At 41.8% G+C, this 27,659-nt stretch overlaps 1 protein-coding gene across 1 annotated transcript in view; it reads right to left on the bottom strand.

Annotated features, from left to right (window-relative positions):
* RP1 (RP1 axonemal microtubule associated) overlaps nt 1–27,659 on the bottom strand; it is an 809,829-nt gene that overhangs the window by 508,496 nt on the left and 273,674 nt on the right. Inside the window, exon 5 of the mRNA XM_069621057.1 lies at nt 25,432–25,518. Within this exon, the coding sequence (XP_069477158.1) occupies nt 25,432–25,518 (87 nt within the window). The remainder of the gene's footprint in view (nt 1–25,431; nt 25,519–27,659) is intronic.

Below are 27,659 nucleotides of genomic sequence, written 5' to 3'. Positions count from 1 at the left end.
ACAAAGCCATTCTCTGCTGGTTCAGATCTTACCCAGATTGCCAGAATTTCAACGGCCAGAGTGAACATGAGTGGGAAAGAAGACAACCCTGTCTGATCCCCTTTCCAGAGGGAACGTTCGCACTGATGTCCACTACCAGTTTCTAGTAAAGTAATATGATCTAGAGTAGTAAGTTGTTCCTGGGTCTGTTTGAGGAGCATTCAATAGGGGGTTTATTCTTCTTGCTTGTCGAAGATCCGGAGGCAATTCACCAATATCCTTGTTTTTTTTAACAGGTGGAGCACGGGTTTCGTGATTTTGCTGCCAAGCTCCTTCCAAAGATCTATCGGGAATCTGTTTGGGCCCTGTGATTTCTCAGAGTGGAGGCCTGATATCACATGAGCTATCTCTTGTGTGATATCGCGTACTAACTCGGCACTCTTTTGTTCCAAGATTTGAGCATGATATTCTCCAGAGTATCTGATTTGCCCGGATTAAGTGGAGTATGGGGTGAATTCATCTGCCATCTCCCTAGCATCAGATTCTCTTCCTTCTCTTCCATGAATTAGTATGTTAGATGTTTTCGTTTTTAGTGCCAATTTCATTACCTCTTCTAATTCCATGGGTTTGAATGCCATGATGGAGGATTGGAAAGGAGTTAGAAAGGATGCTAAGAAGGAAACCACTGGATTCCTTTACTTGGCTTCATTGGAAAATAGCAAACCTTTGCAGTGTTGGCTGTTTGGTTTAAACCGTTTGCTAATTGCATCTGAATTACTTATCTCTTTGAAGACATTAAAGATTTCCCATGAGTGGTTGGAAGAGTTATGCTTTTTGCTCTCTGAACAGCATTATAATAACCTCTTCTGTGTCTTATCATTTTAAGCGTGTATTAGTCATTGATGTTCCATATAACAACTCATTATTATTATAATTTGCCCAAATCTCTGGCATGCCATTGTTATTGTTTTTATTTCATGAGTTCATGGTTTACAATCGCCGATTACTCAGTTTGTGCTAGTGTAGGTATTAAAGCTGGACTAATTGTTTGCGGCAATTACAGGGTTCAATCCAATAGCTTTATAAGGTAAAATATATTAGTAAACTGTCTGACTGGGATGTGATCTCATTCAGATGAGTTGTTCGGGGTTGGATGATCTGACCAGGTCTTCAGTTGAACAGTAAACTCAGAGGTTTCCATATAAAGAGAATTCATCAGGTTGAGTTTATGTGTTCGGAAAATCACTAGTCAAGTGAATACCAAGACTGCATGTTTTTGAAGATGCCAATTTACAATCGTTGTGTACATCTATAGATGAAAGTCTGCAAGATCAAGATTTCTAGCAATGAAATTGGCAGTATTAGGAATAGTTTGAGGAACTAGTCAGGGAAGGGATGGTGTTAGCTTGCATTTGATAAATAACTGAAGAAATAAAGGAGCTGTTTGAGTTGATCATGCAGTGGATGACAGCACCCTCAATGGAGGAGAAAATAGTGGCAGGTATTCATTGGCTAGATCATTCTGAGATATAAGCCACAGAAAGTCAACTTTCTTTTAAATAATTGGTTATCCTGGGTGAGGGGTGTTTCAAGTGAGTTTGTGCAATAAACACTGAAACATTTTTCTGCCAAGCAAATTCTTTTACAATTGTTTCGGACAATCATGTCCGGTGTGTGCAAGGTGTGTTTTTGCTCAGATACAATATTGATTACTCACCATTTTGGTTTGGGGACTGGGTTGATTTCAGAATTAAAGTAGGCTAAATGTCAGTCCTCGTCCTCCAAAATGTTGGCTGTACATTGCAGACAGTTTGGTAAGTGGGCCTACATTCGACTGGTTATTGGAGGTAATATATATTTGGTGTAGAAAAGTGGCTAAAGGTTGGAAAAAGTACAAAAGCATGGCAAACTCGTGTGATTAAAAGAGTAGAAGGTGGAATGAGTAGGAGCGACGGAGAGCATGGGCTCTGCAACCCCCTTTGAACATAACATTGAAACATTTTAAAAATTCAACGTTGTTGCTTCTTTGTACGGAGTCACCACACATTTCTGATATCCAACAAGCTCTTGATAGAGTTTCAGGAATTTCTTTATGGTTGCATTCTTCAACCCCTTTTTTCATTCTTGGGTGTTGTATTAAATGAATACATTAATGATGATCTTTCAAACTTAGTGTTATGCAGTGGTTTTCTAATGGTCCCACTGCATTGTTTAAATGGCCTTTTACAACTTAATGTGTTGAAGGATTTATCTTGTCAAGGAATTTACTAATGGCAAACATGTTTGAAATGTGGAGGTTGAGATGATGCCCAGTCTTGGAAGACTTTATCACCCAAATATCTGCCCAGTGATGACTGGTGAACGCTCACAGAACCTTGGAATGCTTTGGATATGTTCATCCTTGTTTGGGCTCTGCTGGATCTCAGTGTGATTGATTGTCAGGTGGTGAAATGCAGTTTTCATGAATTGATAGAGGGTTCAATTTGGGTCAGATACCATGATCGGAAGTCAAACGATGGTTATGGGGATCATATTTAGGATCATTTGAGGGTCACTGCAGGTGAGCATCATTTTCAGAAATCTATTGGCGGCCGAAAACATGTGCATCACATACAGATATCAAAAGTGGACCTGTCCAGTGAGCATCACATTCAGCAATCAAATTCAGTGCAACAAAAAAGGTAATGGCCTGGATCACAAATGGCCATTTGTGGAGCAACTTTACAGTATTTCCGTTGCCCTTGTGGGGATGTGTGAAGTAGGCCCAGTGGATAAGAGAGCAGCCTCTATAGCATCACTCCGAGAGCACTGGGACTATGCTCTGGGATGCCCTGTCACCGATCACCTTCTCATTAACATCAGATTACAGCAGACAGAAGGTAAGTTAAAAGAGCTCAAGACGGGATCAGGTACCAGTGATACCTGGAATGGGTGATGTTGCCAGCATCTTCATGCCATGAGGAATGGGTGATTTCCAGCATTGTTCCAAAAAAATGTGCTCAGACTTTAAAAAGCAAACATTATACAATGCTGGCATTGGAAGTTTCCTCTACTCCCCACTCAGCAGAGGGTCACATCAGAAACAACTTTCCTTCCAAGATGGCGCTAACTTATTGGATAGCAATCCACTGGGTGATCGGGTTGGACATGTGTGCCCTGATCTGTCCCATCCTATTTTACGGCCCACTGTTGGTGCATTGGGTATGCCTGGAAGCCTGGAGCCAGGATGTATATGTTAGTGAGCGGAGACTGCAGTGCAATGCTTGAGCGATTCTCTTTTCCACTTCTTGTCCTGTATGTTTATTGCGTTTGTGGAGGAGGTTGCAGCATTTTATTCATAGTATTTTATTTGGCGATATTGACCTAATATAGACCTCTCACCAAAGCACGCCACACAGTTAAATGATTTAACATCAAAATCAATTGGCAAGTTAAAACCAGAAATACTTTTAATCAATATTCAATTCAGTTTTGAATACAATAATAACAATACATGTATATTTCATCAGACAAGAATGTCTCCAGGCATCAATTGCACCCTTTTTTCTTTTATAATAAAAAAAAATGCAATGCATCCAAATCCACACTTTTAAAAATGGCCTGTAAAAACATAATCAAGGTCATAACCATGAAGACTCTCTCGCCAACTCTCAAAACCACCCACCAGTCCTCCAATGTGGCCAGTCTTGATTAATCAAGAAAACGGCCCAGATACCCAATTCTTTTATCTGTCAGGCCTGTACATTCTAGCGTAAGATGACACAATATCTCTCTAACATCACTTTTGTTACAAAACCTACAAGATACATCCGGGCCATTCAATTTCCTTCTAGCAATCAACATTTCTTTTGTGGGTGAAGAGATTAAGGCGGAACCTTAAAAATTGGTGCCTATAAAAACCGTTTGGAAGATATTTTGGGATTATATTATACGAATGGGATTCTAATGAAGGACTTAATGTAACTTAAATTTGGCCTTTTCATCAGTTGTTTTAGCCCAGTCCTTCCTCCATATTTTAGTTTTTACATACATGGGGTTTTCGAGCAATGTCTTCTCTGATGTGCCTAAATTCAATATTATAGCTTAACATGTGTTTCTCCATTCTTCAAGTATTGAGTCACTACTATTGCTCAAGGCACCGTTCAGCAACTGATTCCATGATGCATTTATGATACTGGGATAACGACCTCCAAGTAATCATTGCATACAGCGAGATGAGACCTAACTCATATCTCACCACCTCTATTGGAGTCCCCTTTGGGTGTTTCAACACCCTTTTCCAAAACAGCCCCTCCAATACGGGCCACACTCTGTGTGGCGTAGCAAAATATTTTTCCGCCTGTGTGTCAGGATAGGGACCACCTTTAACCTATAAAAACTCACCACAGGAATCAAGGAGAAACTTCCAAACTTTCACAGCAAAATTACTGCCTGAGATGCAAGATTCTTTACCTTGGATCTCAACACTGTTGCCCTTGCAGCATCATTCTGACTGCTATTAAGCAACATTCCCAAATAAATGAATGAAATGATATACCAGACTCTAGTTTTGCCCTTTTTACCCACAAACGATGGAGCAACCAAAATCCTGGATTTTGCTACATTCATTCTTAGTTTGTTGTTCCCTACATATGTTTCCAGGGCAGTCAGATTATGCTGTAAACCTATGTGGGTCTGGGTTAACAGGATCAGATCATCAGCGTACAATAGGTGACCCATCACTTTACCATTCAATCTTGGGGGGAAGCTCTAAAGTTGCCTAATGTGTCGGCCAGGTCAAGGATAAATAAATTGAAGAGGGCCAGTGCCAGTGGGAAACCTTGTTTCAGCCCTCTCCCCATCTATACTGACCTTGACAAGAGATCAGCGCAGTCAAAATAGACTCTAATGGACGTATCAGTGTACAGAGTCCTGATGGCCTGCACAAGACCTTCTGGGCAACCTCATCTACCCAATTTGGCCCACAGGAGTTCTCTGTCCACTGAGTCGAATGCTTATTCAAGGTCAATAAATGCCAGATAGATCTTCTCCTTGTTCGTGCTACAGCATGATTTCAGGACATTCAACATCATAACATTCATGCTTGTACCCACCTCTCTTACAGAGCCCCATTGAAATATGTCAAATACCTCTTATCTCGTTGGCCACTCTAACAGCCTCTCCAATAGAAGACAGGCAAAAAATGTCCCCAGCACAGGAAGTAAAGCAATGGGGCAGTAGTTTTTTGGGTCTTCTCTGAATCCCTTTTTATTATAGATGTTTTCCATGAAAGTGGGAGTCATTTCACCATGGCAATCTGAGCAAATAACTCCGAAAGGAATTCTACCCATTACTCAGGGTTGGACTTTCGCATGATGTTCGTAATTCTATTCAGGCCGGGGGCTCATGGATTACTGGCCATTTTTATTAATGTCATCAAGACATATTTATCACAGACAATGGGCCACGATGCTTCCCACCCACTACCGTTGCTATTGAAATTTGAAGTGGGACCCTCAACAAGACGGAGAAGTGTTTCACGCAAACCTCTTTGGGGATCGTATTTAATTGAAAGTCCTGTTGTGGGGAACCCAAGGAGTTGATTAATTGCCTAATTTCTAACGTGTTTTTATTAGCAACATTTCACAGCATGTTTTCAGCACCTGCTTGCACCATCATCCTCAAACAGGATCTCACACAGTTTTAATACTTTTGGTGCCTCATTCTCAACAATCCCCCCTCTCAGGGCCCTCATTTTTCTTTATTTTGTACATATCTGCCTTATGTTTTCTCCTGGCCTTGACCAGGTCCATGTTGAAGCTGTTTTTGTGGGAACATATTTTGTTCCCATCACCAGGACCCCCAGTCACAATAAAGTCTGCCAGACGTAGGGCTTAATCAATAATATTAGAAGTATTATCCTCTTTAGCATTCGTAATCCCCCCCTTGAAATTCTGGCATAATAAAGCGACCCGTCATTAAATGATTTTTCTGTTGAGTACACTCCACTTTTAGATCAAATACCTGCCTGGGGTCTTGTTTCTAAGACTATCAAGCAGTCAAAAAAGCCTTTGCTGTACACAATTCCAATGAATGAATTAATGCCCAACCCTGCCACTGCTCCGGAAATACATATAAAATCTAAGAAGGAGAGTAAAAGAGCAGCTCGTCGAAATAGAAGGTCTGCACAGATAGTGGGAACTCTAACCAGTTGGTTAATAGTAGAGGAATCTCCCAATGAAATGATGTCTGCTAAAAATCAAGCTTTACAGAGCGAAGGAACTGTTAATTCTACCCGAATTAAAAACACTCTAAATAAAGAAGCTCTTGGTATGGCATGACCCATACTCCATTTTATTTATTGTGTTATGTCTTATCTTGTGTAAAGTTCAAATAGAACTAAATCACAATAAATGAAGAAACAACTAGGAGTAGTGCAGAGCTCCTATTAGAAACACCACTCTAGTACTGGGACAAAGAAGAGTGATCTGGAGGCATGTAGTAATACAGATCAGGCATGTCACACTAATAGGCTCAAGCAGGGTCAGGCAATTGAGTATACCTTGTTTCACCTGCAGCCTGTTAGTAGGAGAGAACAGTATGAAAGGTGGAATCAGAAGTACATGAGAGATGCAGCCATAGTAGGAACAGAGAACAGAGTAGTTGCCGAGCTGAGAAGCAAGAAGCTGAAACGCTGAGACGCTGAGATGCTGAGACGCTGACTGAGATCCCAAGAGTCTTCCCCAGATATGATAGGTTATTTATAACGTGCTTAATACCCAGAGTTTTCTAAGCGCGAACCCGGAGATCAAACCTGTGTTGCTTCGTGTCGTTTTGCTTCCAAGGCGAGCACGTTGCTCCTGAGCTATCCTACCGAGAAGAAGACTGTGCAGAACTGGGAACCCTTGTGAGGGAAGGCACACAAAAGGTACTGCCAGGGAGCAGAGCTGGAGCTAAGAACGAAGTCCAGAATGTGCGAAGTTGAGCACCCGGCAAACAGGCGAGTTGGTTATTCTGCATGGGGAGAAGCTGCGAACGGAGCTGCAGCAACCCGATAATTGTCGGGAGACAGTAGGAATGCCGGAATGCTCCAAAGGACCATGCAAATGGTAACGGTCAAAGGAAGAAATGCAAAATAGCACTTAGTGAATACCGAACCAAACGAAAGTTGCTGCACAACTTAAAACTGCATTAGGGTGTCATTCATTGCTTCATATAACTTTAGAAACGTGTCCAAAGTGATGCTTAAGGCCAACATTGTGCTGGTGTTAATGCCACCTTGCGGGTTATTTAACTCCTGCTCGGCATTCACATTTACCGGAATCCTCCATCTTCTTTTCCTTCTTGTACTTGAGGGACCACTAAGTGAGAGCTCCAAGCTTGATGAGCTTTCTGAAGATCTCCTCCTCACAAATGTTCTTCTTGGCCCCAAGGAACCATTTTGTCTCTCTTGTCGGCCGCCCATGTGTAAAGCTTTGTTCTCGCACTCTTAAAGTGGGGTCCCTACCACCATCGCTCTACAGTTGTCTAAATTCCAAATCAACGTCGGTGGGCATGCTTGGGGTGGTTGACAAGTATCAGGTTGGCACTACTGCAATTAGTTTGATTTGGCCTTTATATACCCTATTTGGTGGTGCCTTTTGGGGGGTTGTTGTGCCATCTTTATGTAATTGGATGGCTGAAGTCCACTTTTCACCTAACGGAATACAGGAGTCCTGTCCAGAGGGCATGCTGTGATTAGACCACTCAGGCCACAGAACCCGTCTTGGAAGAAGTTCTCATCTCACAGCCTTGCATGGTTATCCCTGAGTGTCTCAGATGTTGTGCTCCCCTCGAACTCTCCTGCAAAGTGCAGCAACATTTTAGAATTCAAATGGGAGAGGAACAACCTAGCCAAATAAATGCTGATTGAACCTAAATGATGCTTTCAAAGCTCCTGCTGAGATCTTCTCCTCCTTCGCATAGATAATGCAGAGGGCCACCCAAGACAGGTTCCTCCAAGCAGGTGCAAATAGGTAATGGACTATTAATGGAGTGGGAGGTATTTCTACAGTAAGGGATGCACATTTAGTATCAGTCTGACAAGTAAGAGGGATAAGCGTATGGGGCCACAGTAGAAGTGCATGTGCTTAGACAAAAGGGATAGATGGTGTTAGAGAAAGTAGATTGGAAATCTGAGAAGGGAGTGATATAGGATTTATATAATGTTGGTAAAACTGGACATGGGACCTTTAGTTACAATTTATCTCAAAGAGTGTGGTTTTAATATTACTTATTATTGTGAATATTATCGATTCTGTACACCTGAACATAGATACTGACTGTCTTTGCTATGCTAAAGAGAAGTGCCTACTTGATGGGCACTCTGTTTTTCAGTTTTATTTCATTTGGTCAAATGTTACATTCTGGCAGTGGCATGTATGTAAACGCTACAGCTGGGATATGTCTTAACATGAAATTATCAACAGCAAGAGAAGAACCGTTGCTTGTGAATAAAACACTGTCCCCTTGCAATGCGGGACTCTTTAAATCATTAGCTTTTCATTTTGTATTCTGAGACAGTTTTGCTTTTCTAATCATAACACTCCCAGATTACAAAATGAGATTCCAGGACTGGCTCAAACATGTCATACATAATATGGTGGTCCTTGGTAGCTGTGAACACTTGTTGAGCAATTCTATTTCCAAGAGTAAACTCTGGTTTAAGTAAACTGTGTCACTCATTGTGCCTCCTGTAAAGTGTTAATCATAACAGGGGTATTGCATTGTAACTGTATTTGAAACTGTATTAGTCTGCTTCTTTACACAACAAGCAACACCATGTATGACTTTGTCCTTTTTAACAGTTCCCATAGCCATTAAAACATTTTGGGGAGTAGAGAAGAGGGTAAGGATTGTGTTGCAGGCAAAGGGAATCTCGTTTTTTTTTTATTTTCAAATGTAGGAATCTCTGCTTGCAGCTGAAGACCAATGTTGCAGGTCTAGAAAGTAAAATCCTCTGACCTCTAAATAAATGATAGCAGCATTATACATATCTTTGACAGTATCTAATCAAGATGTAAAACACAAGAAGTTAGCTGTAACTATTCTGCACTTTAGTGGATTAATGTCGTGCTATCTAGGAGGAGGAAATATCATCCCATCTCCTCAAGAGGCTACTCTGTGTCCTTGTGCATTAACCTGATTACCTTTTCTACAATGTTATAACCTCTTTTGTGAAGAGGTTTTGGACATTCCCTTCCACTAGTGTATTCCCTAAAACTCTTTCAGCATGCACTACAGTGGAGACCTCACACTGATTCTCACATTGTCCATGTTGTGGGCATAACATCTGTCCAGCTTTAGGAGATCCCAGGGTAGGCCAATGTGGGCATGACTACTTGCCGATGGCGACCATCAACCATGAGTCGGGCTCCATCAACCATGATGCCTACCTCTGATGATTTTATGACTGTGCATTTAAATATAGAAACAAGTACGACTTAGGGCACAGTTCAGGGGATTCTGCCTCATACAATGTCAGACATGCTGAACTGGATTACACTATGATGGATTAAAAGATGAAGGTCAAATAGAATTGTGATCGTTGACCAAAGGTTATCATCAACTGAGCAGATGTAAATACAATTGAGGACACAAGATGAGACGAATATTGGAACTGGGACTGAAAATGGATGATGTTTAAAACAGGTTATACTGAATGACTGACCACAATCTGGAAGACTTTGGCCTCGTTGGTTCTTACCTGAAGGGTGTAAATATGGAGTTGTCCTTATGGACCTCTTCCATTGACCCCTATAGGTGTCTCTGTTTCTGTTCCATCACTTGAGCATCAAGTAATTTATTAAGTGAAAGAAGGCTAGCATAGTATAGCTGAATAGGTATGGAAAAATAATGTAACTGTTATCTCACATAAGCGACTATAGGCCATGGTTATGGTTGCAGCAAGTTGCCCTTACATCCATACCTTCAATTCAAGTGAGCTGGTTCATCCCAGAATGGTTTAAGAAATAAGCAATCTCATTTTTGAAAAAATCTCCCTAACTAATAGTGAGGGTGTTTTTGCAAATATAAACAGCTCTCATGAATGCAGACAAAGATCCAAAGTACATTTTAGCGATGATTGGGAGAGGGGCATTGTGAATGGCCTAACGGCTAATGCCTGGGATGATATATGATCCTGAGTCACTGCCAAATTTGCTGCTAAACCTTGCAAACCATTATATCTGTGATATTATAGGCCCATGGGTCTGTCACATATGACCCCACATCACCTTCCCGCTGCTGGAGAAATCCTGGCCGGAATACTACTTGAATACATGTGTAGTGTACTGACATGTGTTACTGGGATACTAGAGTAAAGATCCAAGTTATGTTATTGAAGTAAATGATATCAAGCTACTTTTTTAACCCCTAATCTTCGCCCTTGGATATATTTCCCCCCAAGGCGACTATCTGAATCATGTGCCCATGTTCAAGGGAATTCTTATAGCAACAATTTCACTTACACTAATCCACACTATCAATCGTTTGTATGGCAAGGCTGGGGCAGAGAGTTGAATTACTGTTACCACCAGCGCTAACCAATCTGCCTTACAAATGCGCAAGTATTTATGCCAGCAGGACATTTAAATGCTTGTGCAGATTTCTTGAATTCCTATGGAATTTGCCTGCAATTTACTGCAGCAAAAATAGGTGGATTACATAGGAATCTATTGTAAAAGCTGCCTAGCATTCGTAATCACAAGTTGCACAACAAATGGGTACAGATGAATATGCCTGCATTCACCCATTTATTTTCGATGTGTACATTACAAAAAATGATTGGAGGGGACTCTTATGCACATAAGCATACACCTAACGCGTCCACTCCATACAATAGATGGGGACTTGCGAAATTAGGCCCATTGTCTCCTCCAGTCCCACAGAAGCATAATGGTGCTCAGGCCTTGTGGGCTTGCGAACCTGCACACATCAACACCACTTCTTTTACATCTGCGACTCCAACTATCCAATTTAAATCCTGCTCCTCATTTTCATACAGACCTACATGCAGCGACACCAATACACATGGCAGAAGGGCACTGTATAGGGGCACTTATATTACACGAGCAGATATGCCCAGCAATGCCCAGGTTTCATAGTAACCAAATTGTTCACATGGTTTCCCACTGCTACCCTGGCTCTTCTTTACACGGAACATCATACAACTGCATCAGCCTGTTGTTTGGCTTGTCTCTGTTCTGGTGTATCTTGCTGTCTCAGTGCTTCCTGTCTACTTCCGTGTGCTTGCAGTACTTTATGTCATTGTTCAACGGTCTCTGCTGCCCTGCATACCTCTTTACTCTGAGCATCAGTTGACTTTCCAGAAGTAGTTTGTCTCTTGAGTGGCATGAAGATTGAATTACAGGTTTGGTGTGTCTAGCTGTCTCATTGCTGCCTGCCTGCTTGTTTGTGCTTGAAGTTTTTAATGACATTGTCCAACTGTCTTTGCTGCCCTAGCTGCCGCTCTACACCGAGCATCAGATGACTTTCCAAAAGTAGGTCTCTTGAACTGAAGGAACTGTGCAGGTGCCTTAGGTGACCCTAGGGTGCAAGAAGGAACACGGAATCCACTGTCTCAGCTTGTGTTATTTTGCTGAGGGAGACAGTGGCATGACACTCTGACTGGGAAAAAGTATTAGTACCCGGCGAGAGTCAAGCAGAATCCTGTCCTCGGCGGGGGCGTCGTAGCCCCTCAGCCAATGAGGAGGCTGGAAGCGGGGCCATCCCCGCTCCGAGCCTCCCCACGGCTGAGAGGCTGCCTTCATCCCCCACGGGGGACTCAGGTAAGGCTTTTTTTAAATTGTTCTTTTTCCCCCTTTCCTCCCTCCTCCCTGCCCTCGCCACCCCACCCCAATTACCTTCTTGCTCCTTTGTCCCCGATGGGGGACGATGTAAACCTCCAGCAGTGTGGAGACTCGGAGCAGGGCGATCCGCGCGTCCACACGGCTGGAGGCTTTCATCGTCCCCCGCCGGGGATGCAGGTATGTTTTTTTAAAAACTTTTTTTCTTCAACTCCCACCCTCCCAACCCCACTTACCTTCTGCTCCTGCTTACCTTGTCCTTGGCGGGGGCGTGGCAGCCCCTCAGCCAATGAGGAGGCTCAAAGCAGGGCCATCCCCGCTCCAAGCCTCCCCATGGATGAGAGGCTGCCTTCGCCCCCCGCGGGGGACTCAGGTAAGGCTTTTTTTAAAAATGTTTCTGTTTCCCTTTACTCCCTCCTCCCTCCGTCCCTGCCCTCCCCACCCCACCCCACTTACCTTCTTGCTTCTTTGTCCCCGGTGGGGGACGATGGCAGCCTCCAGCCGTGTAGAGACTCAGAGTGGGCCATCCCACCCTCCCAACCCCACTTACCTTCTGCTCCCTTTTTTTCAGGAGCTGACTCGCTGGGAACACTTCTGTTCCCAGCGCGTCCGCTCCCGATGACCGCCATGGAAAGGTAAAACGGACTCCATTTTCCCTTTCCCAGTGGCCATGTTCTTGGGACAGAAAAAAAATGCTTTAAGTGCCCCTGTCACGCAGATATTGCGGCCCAGGGTACTAATAGCTATATGCCCCTTGCGGCGGGGGCATTACCGACGCTCAGGGCATTTTGCTTAAACGAGACCCAGAGATACAGGCAATAACTATCCATGTCCATCCATCTCTTGTATTGAGTGAACTGCATACTTGCCTTTGGATGACACTTCGGTGCAGATATTCAGGCATTTACAACCCAAGGTAACGGTTACATGTGATTATGTGGAAAATATAGAAAAGTTGGCTGCATTAAAACTTTTCACAGAAAATGAACTTGCTTTACAGCATAGTTACACATTACAACATCCCTGCGGATAATTCAGTTAAAATGTCCAAATTTACAGTAAAAAAATGTAATCATAAAATACATCAGATTAATATCATTGCCCTCAAGTAACAGGTCCCATCTTACTTCAATATCATCCTCCAATTTCATGTTGTTATACGTTTTCACATATTTATTTTGAAGAGGTGTCGTGTCAGACTATTACATAGCTCATAATGTGTTCTGAAGTTTCAAGCATTTCCTCACCACATAAAAATCACTCCTGGCGCGGAATGCCAAAACGCGCAGCTAAATTGCCAATACTCCTGAAACATTAAACTTAAACAGGAGATATTCTCTGACAGTGACACTGGTCGGAAAAGCATGAACGTATCTCGGGTTACATTATGAGATTGGAGGGATTGAATAAATACACCACTAATTATTAGAGGACAACTGAACAAGGTCACATTCTGCATGATGAGAACAGATAATCGTTTTAATTTTGGTTTTCCAGGTTAGAGCAGATAGCCAATGACTCGTGAGTTCATGATCATGGGTCCACCTGTGATGTATAGACCTTATGTGACCAAATGGTCTGAATATGTCACCTCTAATAATGGTTGTATATGCTTGCCTAACTTCTACGATTATAGTGTCATTGTTCAGTTGACTCAGAGTCTCATAGCTGGTGGTAAACTTATAATCTATTCTAGCTGCAATGCTCATAAGATTAAATACTAGGTATAAATATTAAATGGGCACAGTCTTAGGAATCCTAAACAGTATGCGCAAAATCATTGCCTCTAGTTTTGATAAGTCTCTGCTATATCTTGTTCCCCATACTTCCATCCCATAGATCAAACATGGTACGAGTATGCTCCTTTGTTACCAATGAAATTACTAATGGCGTGGCACGTCTTCATGCATTTCATTTTCATTTAATCCCATTGTGTATCCCATTTCAATTTCTCATTAAGGTATACCCGCAAGTATTTGTAGCATTTAACTGCTTGCACTGTTTTCTGATCGAGGCACCAAGACATCTGATTGGATTTGTGTGTCTTAGTTTTACCCAAGAAGCTGCTAATTTTCGTTTTCGCTATATTTATCTTAAAGCAATTTTGCTTTGCAAATATACTTAAACAGTCAAGCTTCAATTGTAGTCCTGCTGGGGTGTAATCTAGCAATAACAGATTGTCTGCATACCCAAGCCGGTCTATTTGGAGGAAATCTATTTTTAGCGCACAGGCAATTACGAAGTTGAAAGCCATGGACAAATCTGCGTAATATGAGTTAAACAACGTAGCTGCCAATATGCATCCCTGTTTAACACCTTGTACCGTCAGGAAATGGCCACTTATTCTCCCTTTGCCGTCTAGTCTTACATGAACCGAGGTATCGGACTAGAACAACTTAATCATTGACAGGAAACCCAAGGGAATATCCCATAATATCAATTTATTCCATAACCGATTTCTTATTATCGTGTTGAACGCGGTGCTAAAATCTATAAACGTCCCCTAGACAGGCAGTTGGCTGTGATCCCAAGCATATTCTAGAGCACTGACCAATGTTAGTAGGTTATGCATCATGCTTGATTTAGCTCTAACGTCTGTTTGATTAGGCGGAAGGGTCTTCTTATTGTTTATCCACAGACTCAATGCTTTAAGGAGCACTTTGCAAAGATTTTAGCAGGAATGTCCATCATGGCTAGCATGCAATAGTTCAGGGGGTCATTCCAGCATCCTTTTTTATGAATAGGTAGAAATATGCTTTGTTGCCAGCTCGCAGCAACCTCACTGCATTGACCAATATGAGAAAAAGTGTATGTTGATCATGAGCCCAGAGTCCGGGGGATAGACGCAATAGTCCATTGCATGTCCCATCAGGGCCAACAGCTGTATTATAATCATGTATTTTGTGTATTTTGTGTATCTCGTCAGCAGGGAAAATGCTTCCCAGAGTGTTTTGGATGTGATCTCCCAACTTTTTTCACTTACACTGTTAATAGGGAGGTTGCGCTTATCGGCACCTTTCATGACAGACCAGATACCTCTGTTCTTATTGGATCTGGCGTGGTTTGCAAGGCGCAACCGAAGTTCATGTTTGTTATTCGTTTTATGTTTGAGTAACCAGATGCAATACTGTCTTTTAAGAGTTTTGATGTGTATGGATAGCTCTTCCGCACTACCATCTTCTCTATGGTCTTTAAGTAGGGCAGCTATATCAAGTTTAAGTTGCTTTTTTTCTGCCTTGAATAAGGCAGTCATATTTCGTGCCCATGCTGATGACACAATTACAGCGTTTGTTAATGCTCTCATAATGCTCTTGTAACATCATTTTTTGGCTACCACCTCTTTAATTGACATAACAGCTTTGGAAAAGTCTGACAAGATATATATCTGCAGAATAGGCATATAAAACACGCCGTTTTTCCAGCAACGAGGGTAGAACGGACTCAGCAATAATGTTGGCCTTTTCTAATTTGGAGTGGTTCCACATAATGCGATTTGCCCCAGAATTGATGAAGATATCACCATGTAGGTCATACTGGTTGGACACTGCTGTAGTCTTAATTAATACACATAATGGTAAATGATTGCTCTCCTCTCGGGGAACTACGGTCATGACGATTATCATTTCAAGATCCTTTAATTGGCAAATACATAGTCTATAATTGAGCAGAACTTGCCACTAATGCGAATGAACTCTTTGGTTGTATCACCCGAGCAAAAACCAATAAGGATCGTCATATTTTGTATACTTAATAGAATGGCCCACCCTTTTCCTTGGGTGTTGGACTCAGGGTGAGTATGAGGCTTCGATTCATTATCCTCGGTTTGCCATATGCTTGAAAGTCCTATTCTCGCATTGAAGTCACCAACAATCATTGTCGGCATGACAATACAGTGGCATTCCAGAATTATTTTACAGTAGCAATGTTAACATTATTGGCTACTAAGTTGGGAGGATCATAAAAGTTTATAAGTACAAATTGGTTAGGTGTATCGGAGTTTACTATTACAGCTTGTACCATAGTGATTAACCTCTGAGTATCAGTAAGAGTCCATGGGTGATGGACAGAGACTAGCACCCCACCCTTAAGTCTACCAAAAGGACCCTTAACTGCTTTGATTTGCAGTGTACAACGGCTGTCTATTTCACACTGATCTATCATCCAGGTTTCTTGAAGAGCCATCATACAGAACAAATCGATATAAGCTAAAAGGCTTCATCAGCGGTAATATGATTAAAACCTCAAGTGATCTATGAGCATATAACAGTAGTGTCATCAAGAAGTATCATTAAAATGGGCCTTAAATGCTTTTGGTAGCCACTGCCAATACCCTTCAGTCTCATTAGTGACACCGTCGAGATTGCCTGTATTGTCGCTTGCTTTCGGCCTGTCTGCGGACGTTTCTTTCGGTATAATCACTACTGTTATAGAGTTCCCTCTCTGGGTCAGCGAGGGATTCACCTTATTACATAGCTCAGAGATAACAGGTGTAGCACAGTATTTAACAGTTTCCATAGCACCTTTGAGCAGCAATATTCTAGTTCAAACAGTTCATTCTCAAAGCATAGGATATATTCTCAAATAGCATTCGTTTGGCACCATACATTCGATGTGACGTTTATTTTATCCTCCAATTGATCTATAATTAGTAAGTCATCGTTCTTGATGGCACGCAGAGGGACAATGCCATGTAGAATCTGTAATACAGCTGCATGATTGAGGGGGGTCGATGGTCTATCCCAAATACAGATTTCGGCCCTCATTACGACCTTGGCGGAGGACCATGGTGCTACTAGCACCATGGTCCATGCCGCTAAGGTCAGGATTCCGCCATGGTGGATGGCGGAATTACCGCCCCATTCCAAGGTGAGTGGGGCGGTAATTCCCCATTCACCAATGGCCCCTTTCCCATTCCCATTTTTGCCCCATAGGGCATAATTGGAATCGGGAAAGGCGCTAATTACGGCACCGTAAATTACGGTGCCGTAATTAGCACCAAGGTCCCTTTGCGGCATGGGTTTTAACGCCTGCAAAAAGCAGGCGTTAAAATCACCATCCCGCAAAGGGACCTTGGAATCAGGCGTTAAGGGTCGGCGCCGTTTACGGCGCCGTAAACCCCTTAACGCCTGGGTCCTAATGAGGGCCTTCATCTGTAATGCTCTTATTGAGTCATTGTAATCAGATGTGTCTTTTGCAGATTTCAGTTGTACTACTTTTGCTGGTCTTCTGTCATTTTTTTAGGCGATCTTGTACTATTTTTGTTATCTAGGGGACTTTGCATCAAATCGACTAGCATGCTACAAGGCTCTTCATTTTCACAATCATCAAAAAAATATGTATTTCACAGCTTTCAGTAAATTAGCGCTAATTCCAGTGTGCTTCTTTATTTTTGCTTTCTTTTTTTTTGCTTTTTTCTATGCTTTTGAGTTGGCATGATGTTTTGGGGTTTCACTTACTTTCTCAGTGTCGGTACTCGGATCACACAGATATTTCTGAATGTCATTGACAGCTTTTTTACTTTTTCTTCCTCTGCTGTCGGGAGTGGTCATCGGTTTGTGCACCACAACTACACGACTATGAATGTGAGCAGGTTGCTGACACTCTACGTCATTTTTATCTTTGATTTAGTTGTGCCTTAATTTATCAATAGATACACACACAGCTCTCTCCTCTACTCTTTCACTCGACACATTGGAGACTAAGGGCCTAATTCATGGAAGCGTTTTATGATGGAAAAACCCCAATGAAAATGTTCTGTGAATAAGAGCCTAAGTGTATAACACATCTGATGGTAACTATAGGATTAGTGTTAATCCCATACATCACTGCTTGGGAGATTCTCTTTTTTTTACATTTTCGCTTGGATATGCTTTCTATAAGACTTTTTTTGTAGAGTGTCGATTGAAAGTGGAGGAGATGGTATAAGGATCACTCGACGGGCTATTGTTTATCAGTTCTACTTGTACTGCAGCATCAGTGGTGCTCTTATGGGTATCGATTAGTCTATTGTTGATGCTCTTGTGTAGCAAGATCGATTGCATGTGTTATTTCTTTTCCATGCTTTTTGCTTTTTGCTACCAACAGTGACAGATTTTCGACAATTTCAAACATTGCATCTGATGAGATACTTTGGATACTATCATCTGGACTCTCATTCTTTAATTCTCCATCTCTTCTCTCGATATGCTTATTTAAGGTTTATTTACAGTTGTGTTGCATGTCAGCATCAGAAATTGAGACATTGTGCTATTAGCAGGGGCATATGTTTAATGTATGGTATTAGAGGCTACTTTCATATTTTTAAGATGAACATTCTCTTTCACCAAGTCAGCATATCTATCAATCTGAGGCTCAGATAAGGAGGCCATGTTGGTGCTTGTTTGTCCGTCATGTATAATGGCGGGGACAATGGAATTGGTTACTTGGACGTTATTATCAGGCACACTGTAAACGATTACCCCTGCAAATACTTGTTCTTGTTCTTTGGCAATTACATCAGTTTTGTTGTTTATGACCACATTTGTGTCTGGTAGTGCTAAACTCATAAGAGGAAGGTTAAAATCATTATCATTGATATTAATCAGGCTCATAAGCTCCCCCATGTCTATCTCCCTTGTTTACTGAGGTGGTCTCGTTAGCAAAGGTATCATTAAACCATATAGAGTCAGAAACAGGTATCACGTTACTTTCAGTTGTTGAAGTAGTTAGATCAGGGTCGAGATTAAGAACAGCACCCTGGTCAATTAGCTAAGAATCTTGCAAGCTCTTTCTCTGCATAAATAAAACATTTCATTTTCAATTAAATTGGAGCTCATACAGCAAAGTGTCTCAGTTAGGTCAATGGTAAATTCATGAGCAGCTTGTTGCTCTTCAATTGCATTTAGAACTATGGGCAATTCAGTAGCGTTTTTAGGATATACCCGTAAAAGGCACCAGATTTACTCATCGTTTTTTAGTGAACGCTAAGCTCGCACGACGATTGGTTTGGTGTGCTGCTTTAGACTAAAGTGCACATTTCTTGCTGGGTATTTCATCTATCGGTTTAAGAGGGGCAAGATTATGCTTTGCTTTGGAAGCTGTTGGTCCCAGTATTTCCAGTAATTCGTGTTCAGACAGCTCATTAACTTGAGTCAGGTTTGGATATAAGGGAATAACAAGGGGGGGAGAGGACAGCGCGCTCTGAGACTAAACGCCTGACGTGCGTCCTCTGCAGATGTAGGCGCTTCCGGGTTCAAGGGGCGGGGCCAAGTTAGTTGTCCACAGGAAAAGCAGAAAAGGCTTAGAAATGCCTATGAGATAACATATAATACAGTTATACTGCAATGCAAGGGTGACTAGTAAAGTCCATGAAGTCCATACAGATCATATGGGCAGTAGATGACATAGAGTCCTTCTTATACCAATTACATTTTCAGTGGTCAGACACGGACAGCCAGGGACAGCCAAACAGCACTTGTGAATGCACTTCCGCAATGTGCGCACAGGCGGATGCGCGCCCCTCTGCAGATGTAGGCGCTTCCGGGTTCAAGGGAGGAGCCAAGTTAATTGTTTGCAGTAAAAGCAGAAAATGCTTAGAAATGCCAATTACTATTGAGTGGTCAGCCAGGGACAGCCAGGGACAGCCAAAGAGCACTTTGATTAGTTATTTTGTGATTCCACATAATCACTGCATAACAAGATAGCATCTCTTGAACTGAAGGAACTATGCAGGTGCCCTTGCGTGACACTTGGATGCAGGGAGGAGCTGAGAATCCCTGAGTGCTCCTTGTGCTTGTTTTAAAACATTCACAGGACATTCACTGTATGAGGAAGTTACAGACATGTAGGGAGGCAGGAGATAGCAAATTGTCAGTGTCAGCAGAGTGACTTTTAGTGTTCAAGCCAATTCGAGATTCTTCCAAACTACAGGCGCCACTGGGCTTGAAGAGTCTTGAATTGGGATATTTGGGTTGGTGCAAAACAGCTTTTATACATGATATAACCATAAAAAATGTTCAAGACTCATCATTTTGTACAAGGGATGACCCTTAATTTTCCAAACTGTGTTTTTCGTACTGGGAATACTCCTTAATTTTACAAGTCACATCTTTTGTACAAGGGATGACCCTTAATTTTTCATAGCATGTTTTTCGTACACAGTGTTCTAGGTGTGATTTTTATACAAGTGATGAATCTTCATGTTTCAAGGTGCGTCTTGCATACATGGGATGATTCATAGTTTTTCAAGGTGTGTCATTGTACAAGGGATGGTCCTTAGTTTTACAAGTTGTTTCTTTTGTACAAGTGATGACCCTTATCAATTTTTTGAAGAGTGTGTTTCATAAAAGGGATAACCCTAAATTAAAAAAGGTGCATCTTTCAACAAGGGATGACCCTGGATATTTTTTAGAGGATGGGCTTTGCTACAATTGATGAGCCTGGCGGTGCCTATTATGTCTTTGATTACCTAAATAAATAACTTAGCCAGCTCATGGATTAGTTTTGGGCCCCGATTATATAGGTTATATGTGTTTCACGCTCAAACCTGTCACACTAGGCACACATTTGTTTGCCTCTCAGAAAAAAGTAATTAGAAAATGTTTACCATTTAAATGGGTAACAATAATAATAACACAATAATACACCATTTATCACAGTGTTTAGAGAAGAGAGGACTCCGGCATAACACTCTGTATAAACTGGGAAATATTTATTTTTATTTTATTGACCCCTTTATAAGTATTTTGGTGGCTGTTTTCATATGTTGTGTTTGGTTTATTTTTATATGGGAGATTCTAAAAGGAAACCAATGAGTGTGTCTGAGATGTTACTGCCATGTGGCAGCATGATGTTCCTTAAGGTGTGCCACCCTTGCATCACCCCTATACCTTGCTTTGTACACAGAGACAACAACAAGGCAAATCCCATATAACAGACTGGGCTTAAGAAATACCAGGATATCTGGAGGTCCCTATTGCCTGCTAAGGGGAAGGATGTCTTGCAGGCTGCTGCCAGCCTCTCCTTCCTTGCAATAAAGTGGAAGTTGCAGCTCGTGAGGCACCTGAGACATATATACTATGTCTACTTCCCAGGGGCCAAAGCATTCAGAAAGTGGTCCAACTGAGCCACTTTCCTCCGGCTACCACCTCCCCAAAAATGCTTCATTCCACCCTGGTGGCAATTTTGGTGGGGGGCCCCCACACACCAGCAGTAAACTACTCCCATGGTCCTGAGCCGGAATCTCTTGGACAGACCTGCAGAGATCGTTATGGTCTAATATAGACTACCTGCAGCAGCAGTGGTTTGCCTGATAGAGACATCTGCACCCCTGGAACAACCTGAGGCAGTGACCACTGCTACTACTGCTGCTTATTCTTCTCCATGGCATTTTGGTTAGGTGCAGTGGTGGAAAGCAGCACATCTTTTTTTTGTGTGAACCTCCCATTTATCCTCCTGCAATTCCAGTTCCTTCTCTCTGTCTCTCCCTCCCTCTCGCTTTCTGTCTAAATATATATTATAGGGCGGCAACAGCCACCCTATAGTTAAGGTGAGTCGGGCTCCCATATGAGCCTGTTCAATTTCTATTGCTAATAACATTTGATTCGAGTAACATATTGGACTGAAATTTCGAAAGTGATTAGGGACTCGCCAGTCCCACCCACCCCCTACACCCCACCAGACTGCACAGTTTTGTAAAGATTTGTTAAAAAATAAGAAAATTGAGAAGCCAAAATAAATTCCACAGTTGCAGCCTACTTCGCATTAATTTTCCCATATACAAACAAGGTCAATTATTGCCAAAATGCACAGCCCACACCGCTGGACGGAAAGCATTTAAAAGAGGCCTTTTGTGGTTTGGGGTTATTCTGTGCAGTAGTTATTTAAATATTTGACATAGAAGGGTGTGCCCCCTTCTCAAAAATAGATAGCAATATCTCAGGGATTTACCCAAAACTGTTTGTTTTTTTTAGCAATGAAACAACCGCCATCTTGTTTTTCTCTCGATGAGAGTAAAGAAACCGCGGCTATAGCTGAGGATAACGGGAAATAAAAAGTAGTTAAAAAGCTATTTGCAGGAATAAATCATTGCAAATTGCTTTAGTCTAGAGGTGGGGAGATTGCTGGAGGACACCAAGTGAATTTTACTTATAGGAGGTCCAGGGACTGAGTTTGCAAAACGAAGGTCTATGTAGCCGCGGCTATAGACTTGAATAGCTGACATCTCAAAGCAAACTGCGTCACAGAAACAGCGCGTGTTTTGGGGGAAACGGAGATGGCAGGGGAGGTGAGGAGGCTATCTGGGAGCTGGGGGAGCTGGCACAGATGAGGGACCCCTTTTGCAATGGCGCAGACGGGCTAAAAAACGGTGGTGTGGAAGGTTGCGCAGAGCAATGCCAGTGGTACAGATTCATTCAAAACCTTGCACCCATCACTTTTGCATCTGTATTACAGCTGTTATTCCAATAATAGCTGCTATATTCGAGGCTATTCAGGAATACAGATAGCCGAGGATATGGGTAGTTATGTGCGCACAGCTATAGATGTTGGCACATTTGTGTTTTATTTCATTTTAAAAGTTATTTTTATAGGTATAGTGACGTTGGGAGTGAAACATCACTAGCCATGGGCAAATGCCATGGTCAGTGATAAGGTAGGTATTTGGGAGTCTTATCTATTTTGGTTGTGTGTTTTCAGATTTTCTTACATGTGAGAAATCAATACAAAAAGAAGCCACCCTATTCTAGTTTTTGATGCCCCATCCACTGTATTTTAGCCTGTATATTCACACCATGCTATTTCATCTTGTGTAATTGTACTCATTAAATATATCCCCACCTAGTTTACTGTCACTTCGACTCTGCTCTCTTCATCATCATCTACTTCACATAACTCCATGAGCAGTAATTTACTGTATTGATCTTTTAACTTCCTTTGTATTACAAATGTCTCTTTTTCGTCATTCATATGCCATACTCAGATCTCTTTATTTTAAATGAAAGTTAAAGCAGTGGCTACACAAAAAGGGTGTATTGAGGATCGAGTCTACAACAGCAACAACTGGAGTGTTTACCCGCGACCTCACAACATCCTTCCGATGTGTGACGCTCCTACCTGCGGGTACACATGGCATGCTGTGCAGCCACGGGTATATGCTGGCAAATGGAATGTGTGCTTGTGGATGGGTGGTAGCCGCAGTTACCGGACGGACATTATTTTATTGAATGTTCTTGTAAAGGCGGCTATAGTTATAGCCGCATCTATTGAACCATAGATCTTCTGTGCAATAATCATATTGTTATGTGGATGATACAGCACAGAATTTCATTTCTGTTTGTCATTTTATGTGCTTAGGTGTTCCCTTGTTTCATTTGAAGTTCTGAAGGCCGGCTTAGTTTGATTTTAAGCTTGCAAATAAAAAATGTATGCACAGCTGTGGCTACAAAGTAAGATTTATAGCTGCGTCGAATAGCCGTGGCTACGAGAGTTGCTGAGAAGGTATAAAATGGAATTCTGTGAGTTTGATTGTTATTGGTTGTTTTTGTTTTATTTGTGTAGCTGTCTGTGATAGGTTGTAGTGAAAATGTGTCATCCATTGTAGTAGTTTTATTTGGCTGTGGCCACTTTATATTTTACAACACCGCTGATGTCACTGTAGTTGAAAAAATATATATTTGTTTTTTATAACTTTTTTCTATACCGCTGTTGTATTGTAATGAACTACAGATAACCTAATTCATACCCTCGGTTATTTGTAGTCATTATACCCACGGTTATCATGAAAAACAGCTAAAAAAACAAATTCCTCACCTGCCCTCCCAGGCCCTCATAAAGAGCCCCCCTCATTTGTGCCTGCTCCCCTCACTCCCATGTTGGCCTCCTCACCTCCCCTGCTCTCTCCCATTCCCCACACAACAATCGTCTTTTCTGTGATGCAGTTTCAGTTGAAATGTCGTGTAGCCATGGTTATACCCCAGGTTATACCCAAGGGTATGTAAAAAATGTCTGAATCCTTTGTAGCAAACCTGGTCCCTTATCCCCCTCCAACTCCCAAATTCCACTTGGTGTCCTCTTGCCTGCCCCACCCACCTCTAACCCGATGGCATTTGCAAGTATTTTTACCTGCAAATGTCTATTTTTTTGCATCGAGAAAAAAAAAAGATGGTACCTGTTTCTTTTATAAACACCTGGATTATCAATGTATCCTGGTAGATATAGCTATTTATTTTGCAGAATATTTTTTTAAAGTACTGGATGGAATAGCCGCAAACCACATAAGAATCGCGAGTCAATGCTTCTCGCCCAAGTTGCTTCAAACCTGGTTCAAATCAATCCAGCAGTTTTGCCTATCCAGTGGAGCAAAAAATCGATCTTTCATGTCTATGGAAAAATCTATGGGGACAAGGTCATAAGTGCTTTTTTGTTTTCTTTATGATAACTTATTTATTTTTCTAGGAATATTTCCCTCCCAAACGTACCAGTCTGGGGGAAGGGGGGGCCAGACGTACAAAATTGTCTGGAAAATGCCAGCCAAATCTATCACATCAGTCAAAAGTTATTAGCAATTCATTGTAACTCTGACTATCTTTAACTATAGGGTGGTGACCGCTGCCCCACAATATATATATATATATATGTATATATATAGATATATCTCCCTCACTCCCTCAAACACACACAAACACATATACACAAAATGGTCAGCTCCTTCTCTCTGTCAATCAAAGGCAACAACAGGAAACAAGAAATGTGTAATTCAGTTTCACTTTCTCTTTCTTGGTCAAGGCTACTCAACCTGGCTCGAATCAATAGCGTGCTATGGCTAAAATAGATCAAGCTGATTCAAATCAATATGCCTGTTCAAAAAAGCTATAATCCAATTCCTGCGAAAGAGGCCTATTGGCTCGATGCGGACTGAGCCCATTCGAACCACACACCACTCGACTCAATTCCATTTTTGAGGCATCACTATTTTGCAATTGATTCAAACCATTTTGAGATGGTTTGAGATTCGAACTGTGGCTCACCCCAGATATAAATCTGTGGTTTGAGTTACAAGCCACTTCAACGTGTTGAAAATATTGTGAAACGGTTTAGGGAAAGTTAGTAAAGCACTAACTGCTTAGAGTCAAAACTATTTGTCTCGGGAGGATAGCCCAGGGGCAATGTGCTCGCCTTGGAAGCAAGAGGACACGGAGCACCACAGGTTCAATCCCCAGCTCCGCGCTTAGAAACCTCTGGGTATTAAGCGCGTTATAAGTAACCTATCATATTATATCATTGGAATTGTCAATGAGTGTTGTTCTTGCTCCCGTCTACCTGCAGATAGGTAGCATTTTTTGTGCTTTTGTCAATTCCCTAAAGGATTTAATTATATAAGCACTTACAGTATTAAACTCACACCAATATTTTTTAACAGTAGGTTCACCACACTATGTGTCATTATTCCCAATAGGAAGCTGATGCATACAAGAAAGCCCCTTGCAGGGGTAGAATCAATTGATCAGAGGTTGGCATGAATACATTCTTTTTTTCTAAAATTCGATGATTAGTTAGCAAAGCTCCAAAAATGAAAACAAAAATACTAACCGTTTAACAGATGAAACATGAGAATAAAAAATAGTCCTGTTAGCTTAGATTATGGTTTTACCTCATCACAGTGCCAGGCAGGTGAATCCCCGGAATTGTTGTGACCAATACGTATTTTGTAGACATCCCCAATATCTCCGGTGTTTATCTTAGGAAAAAAACAATATAATAATTAAATACATTGATGGTGTTTGCTAAACTTACCCCATTTCTTTAATTGTGAGGATGTTAGACTTTACTACAGTGATAATCTTTAATAAGGGTCAAATGTGGCTGTCTGCATCCTTGACATTGTTTTGGGTTGATAAAAAATATGTATAAATAGTGCTACCCTATGATACAAAGATAATTTTCTGGAGCAACATAGGCATGCTTTTCATCTAATTTGCATACCGACAATTAATTGCTCCATGGCTCTCAATTTGAGGAAATGAACACAGTTGCCCACTAGGTGGCATTCTGACATGCAAGGCTTTTTAGCTGAAATTGTCTGATCAACTGTCACATTTCTTGCTCATTAAATGCAACAAAACCCCTGAAATTTGGCAGGTGATGGAAGCTGCGCCACCTTAACTATATGACCCCCATTGTGCAGCTCCTAATCCCACTGATGACATCACAGACGACCCCACGTATGGCATCAATTACATCACTGCTGCAGCAGTTCACGCATGCAAGTAAAATATATGCAGCATTAAAAAGCGTGTTCTGCAGATATTCCACATCTCCCTGTTCTCCACTCACCCTACCACTTACAAATGAAAAAATCTGAAAAAAGGACTCAGGAGGTGTATCGGAAATTCATAAAACAAGACAATGGCCCTCATTATAAGTTTGCCGGTCTGGACATAAGGGTGCCAGTAAGCTCACCAGCACCCTTGTTTCCAGTCCGGCAAACTCTGGGTTTGCCTAGCGCAGCTGCTGTGCCCAACAGGTCAGTGGCCCTCAGGACATTGTTTGCCTCTGTGAATGCCTAGCTACTAACCAAACATAGATGTCAAATGCTTACCACAAACTGAACCCTATTTGCCCTCATCAGTCTCTCCACCAAAAACAACTCGTGCAACAATGGCTGGATGACATTTGCCTGGAAAGGTTCACCCCTCAGCTGTCAAACTCTGCCTAATCCCTGGGTTTCATTGTTGATAGTAGCTTTCCTTCCAAAAGCACATCGCCAGAAAGGGACAAGCCCATGCCTACAGACCCACACAATCTACAAACTCAAACCCTTCATTCCCCCGTACGAATTCCGTACTGTGGTGTATGCCCTCATTATCGCACATGTTGATGATGGTAAAGCCCTCCTTAATGGACTCCCAGTGCACCTGGCCCCCTTCAAACAGGCCACCATGCTGCACCCCTCCCCATTACAAGGGGTCTGCAAATTCGACCGTATCCCTTCAACACTGTGTGCGCTTAATTGGATCCCCTTCCCACCAGGATCATATTAAAAATTGAATGTATCTCCTACAAAGCAGTCTCAAACAGAGCAGTAAAATACTTGGTGGCTAAACTCCAAACCTCTGAAGGCTCTCGCACATTATGTAGCAAAACCATCAAAAGGTTGAGTCATAGGTAGACCACAAAGAGAAGACTTGCAAGCAGTCCTTTCTGCCCGACCATCTGGAACTCAATCAAAGTGGAGGCTCCAAATGCCCACACCATACCTTAGTGCCGCGAAACACTAAAAACGTGTCTCTTTCAAAAATAGCTGCCCGACAAATACAAATCCCCCTCTCCCTCCAACAGCAGTACTGCGCAACTGTATACAATAACAAACCCAAGGTTGGCAACCTCCTGTTGTAAAGCACTCCACTGCTCTTGAGCTAGGTTTGCACCATCAGCAATAACATATATAGAAAGTTTAAATATATATATACATATATATAGATATAATTCAAGGAAAAAAACATTAGTTGCAGGGATGTTAAGGTGAGAACTTAATGCAACAAAACCCTGGAAATTCAGCTAAAGCCACCTTAACTTTGAACCCCTGTTGCGCAGACTATGACCACAATGATGACATCACATATCACATCACTGATGACATCACTAATTACATGTTGTATGGGAACACTGATGACATTACAAATCACATCGCTGATGTCATCACTGGTGACAACACTAATTGCATTGTATCTAACTGATTACATCAATAATGGAATTGGACATAACATCATTTATAAATTAGCTCATGAAAACGTTGATTACCTTAATAACAATTTAGGCCATGGACTTGGCCATGACAAAGGCTGGGGTCACTGGCCAGCACCAAAGGCCATAGCTAGT

The sequence above is a fragment of the Ambystoma mexicanum genome, chromosome 5q (genome assembly GCF_040938575.1).
Source record: "Ambystoma mexicanum isolate Mex_15411 chromosome 5q, UKY_AmexF1_1, whole genome shotgun sequence".
In the NCBI taxonomy this organism is placed as follows: domain Eukaryota; kingdom Metazoa; phylum Chordata; class Amphibia; order Caudata; family Ambystomatidae; genus Ambystoma; species Ambystoma mexicanum.
This window is presented reverse-complemented; position numbering and strand designations above follow the sequence as displayed.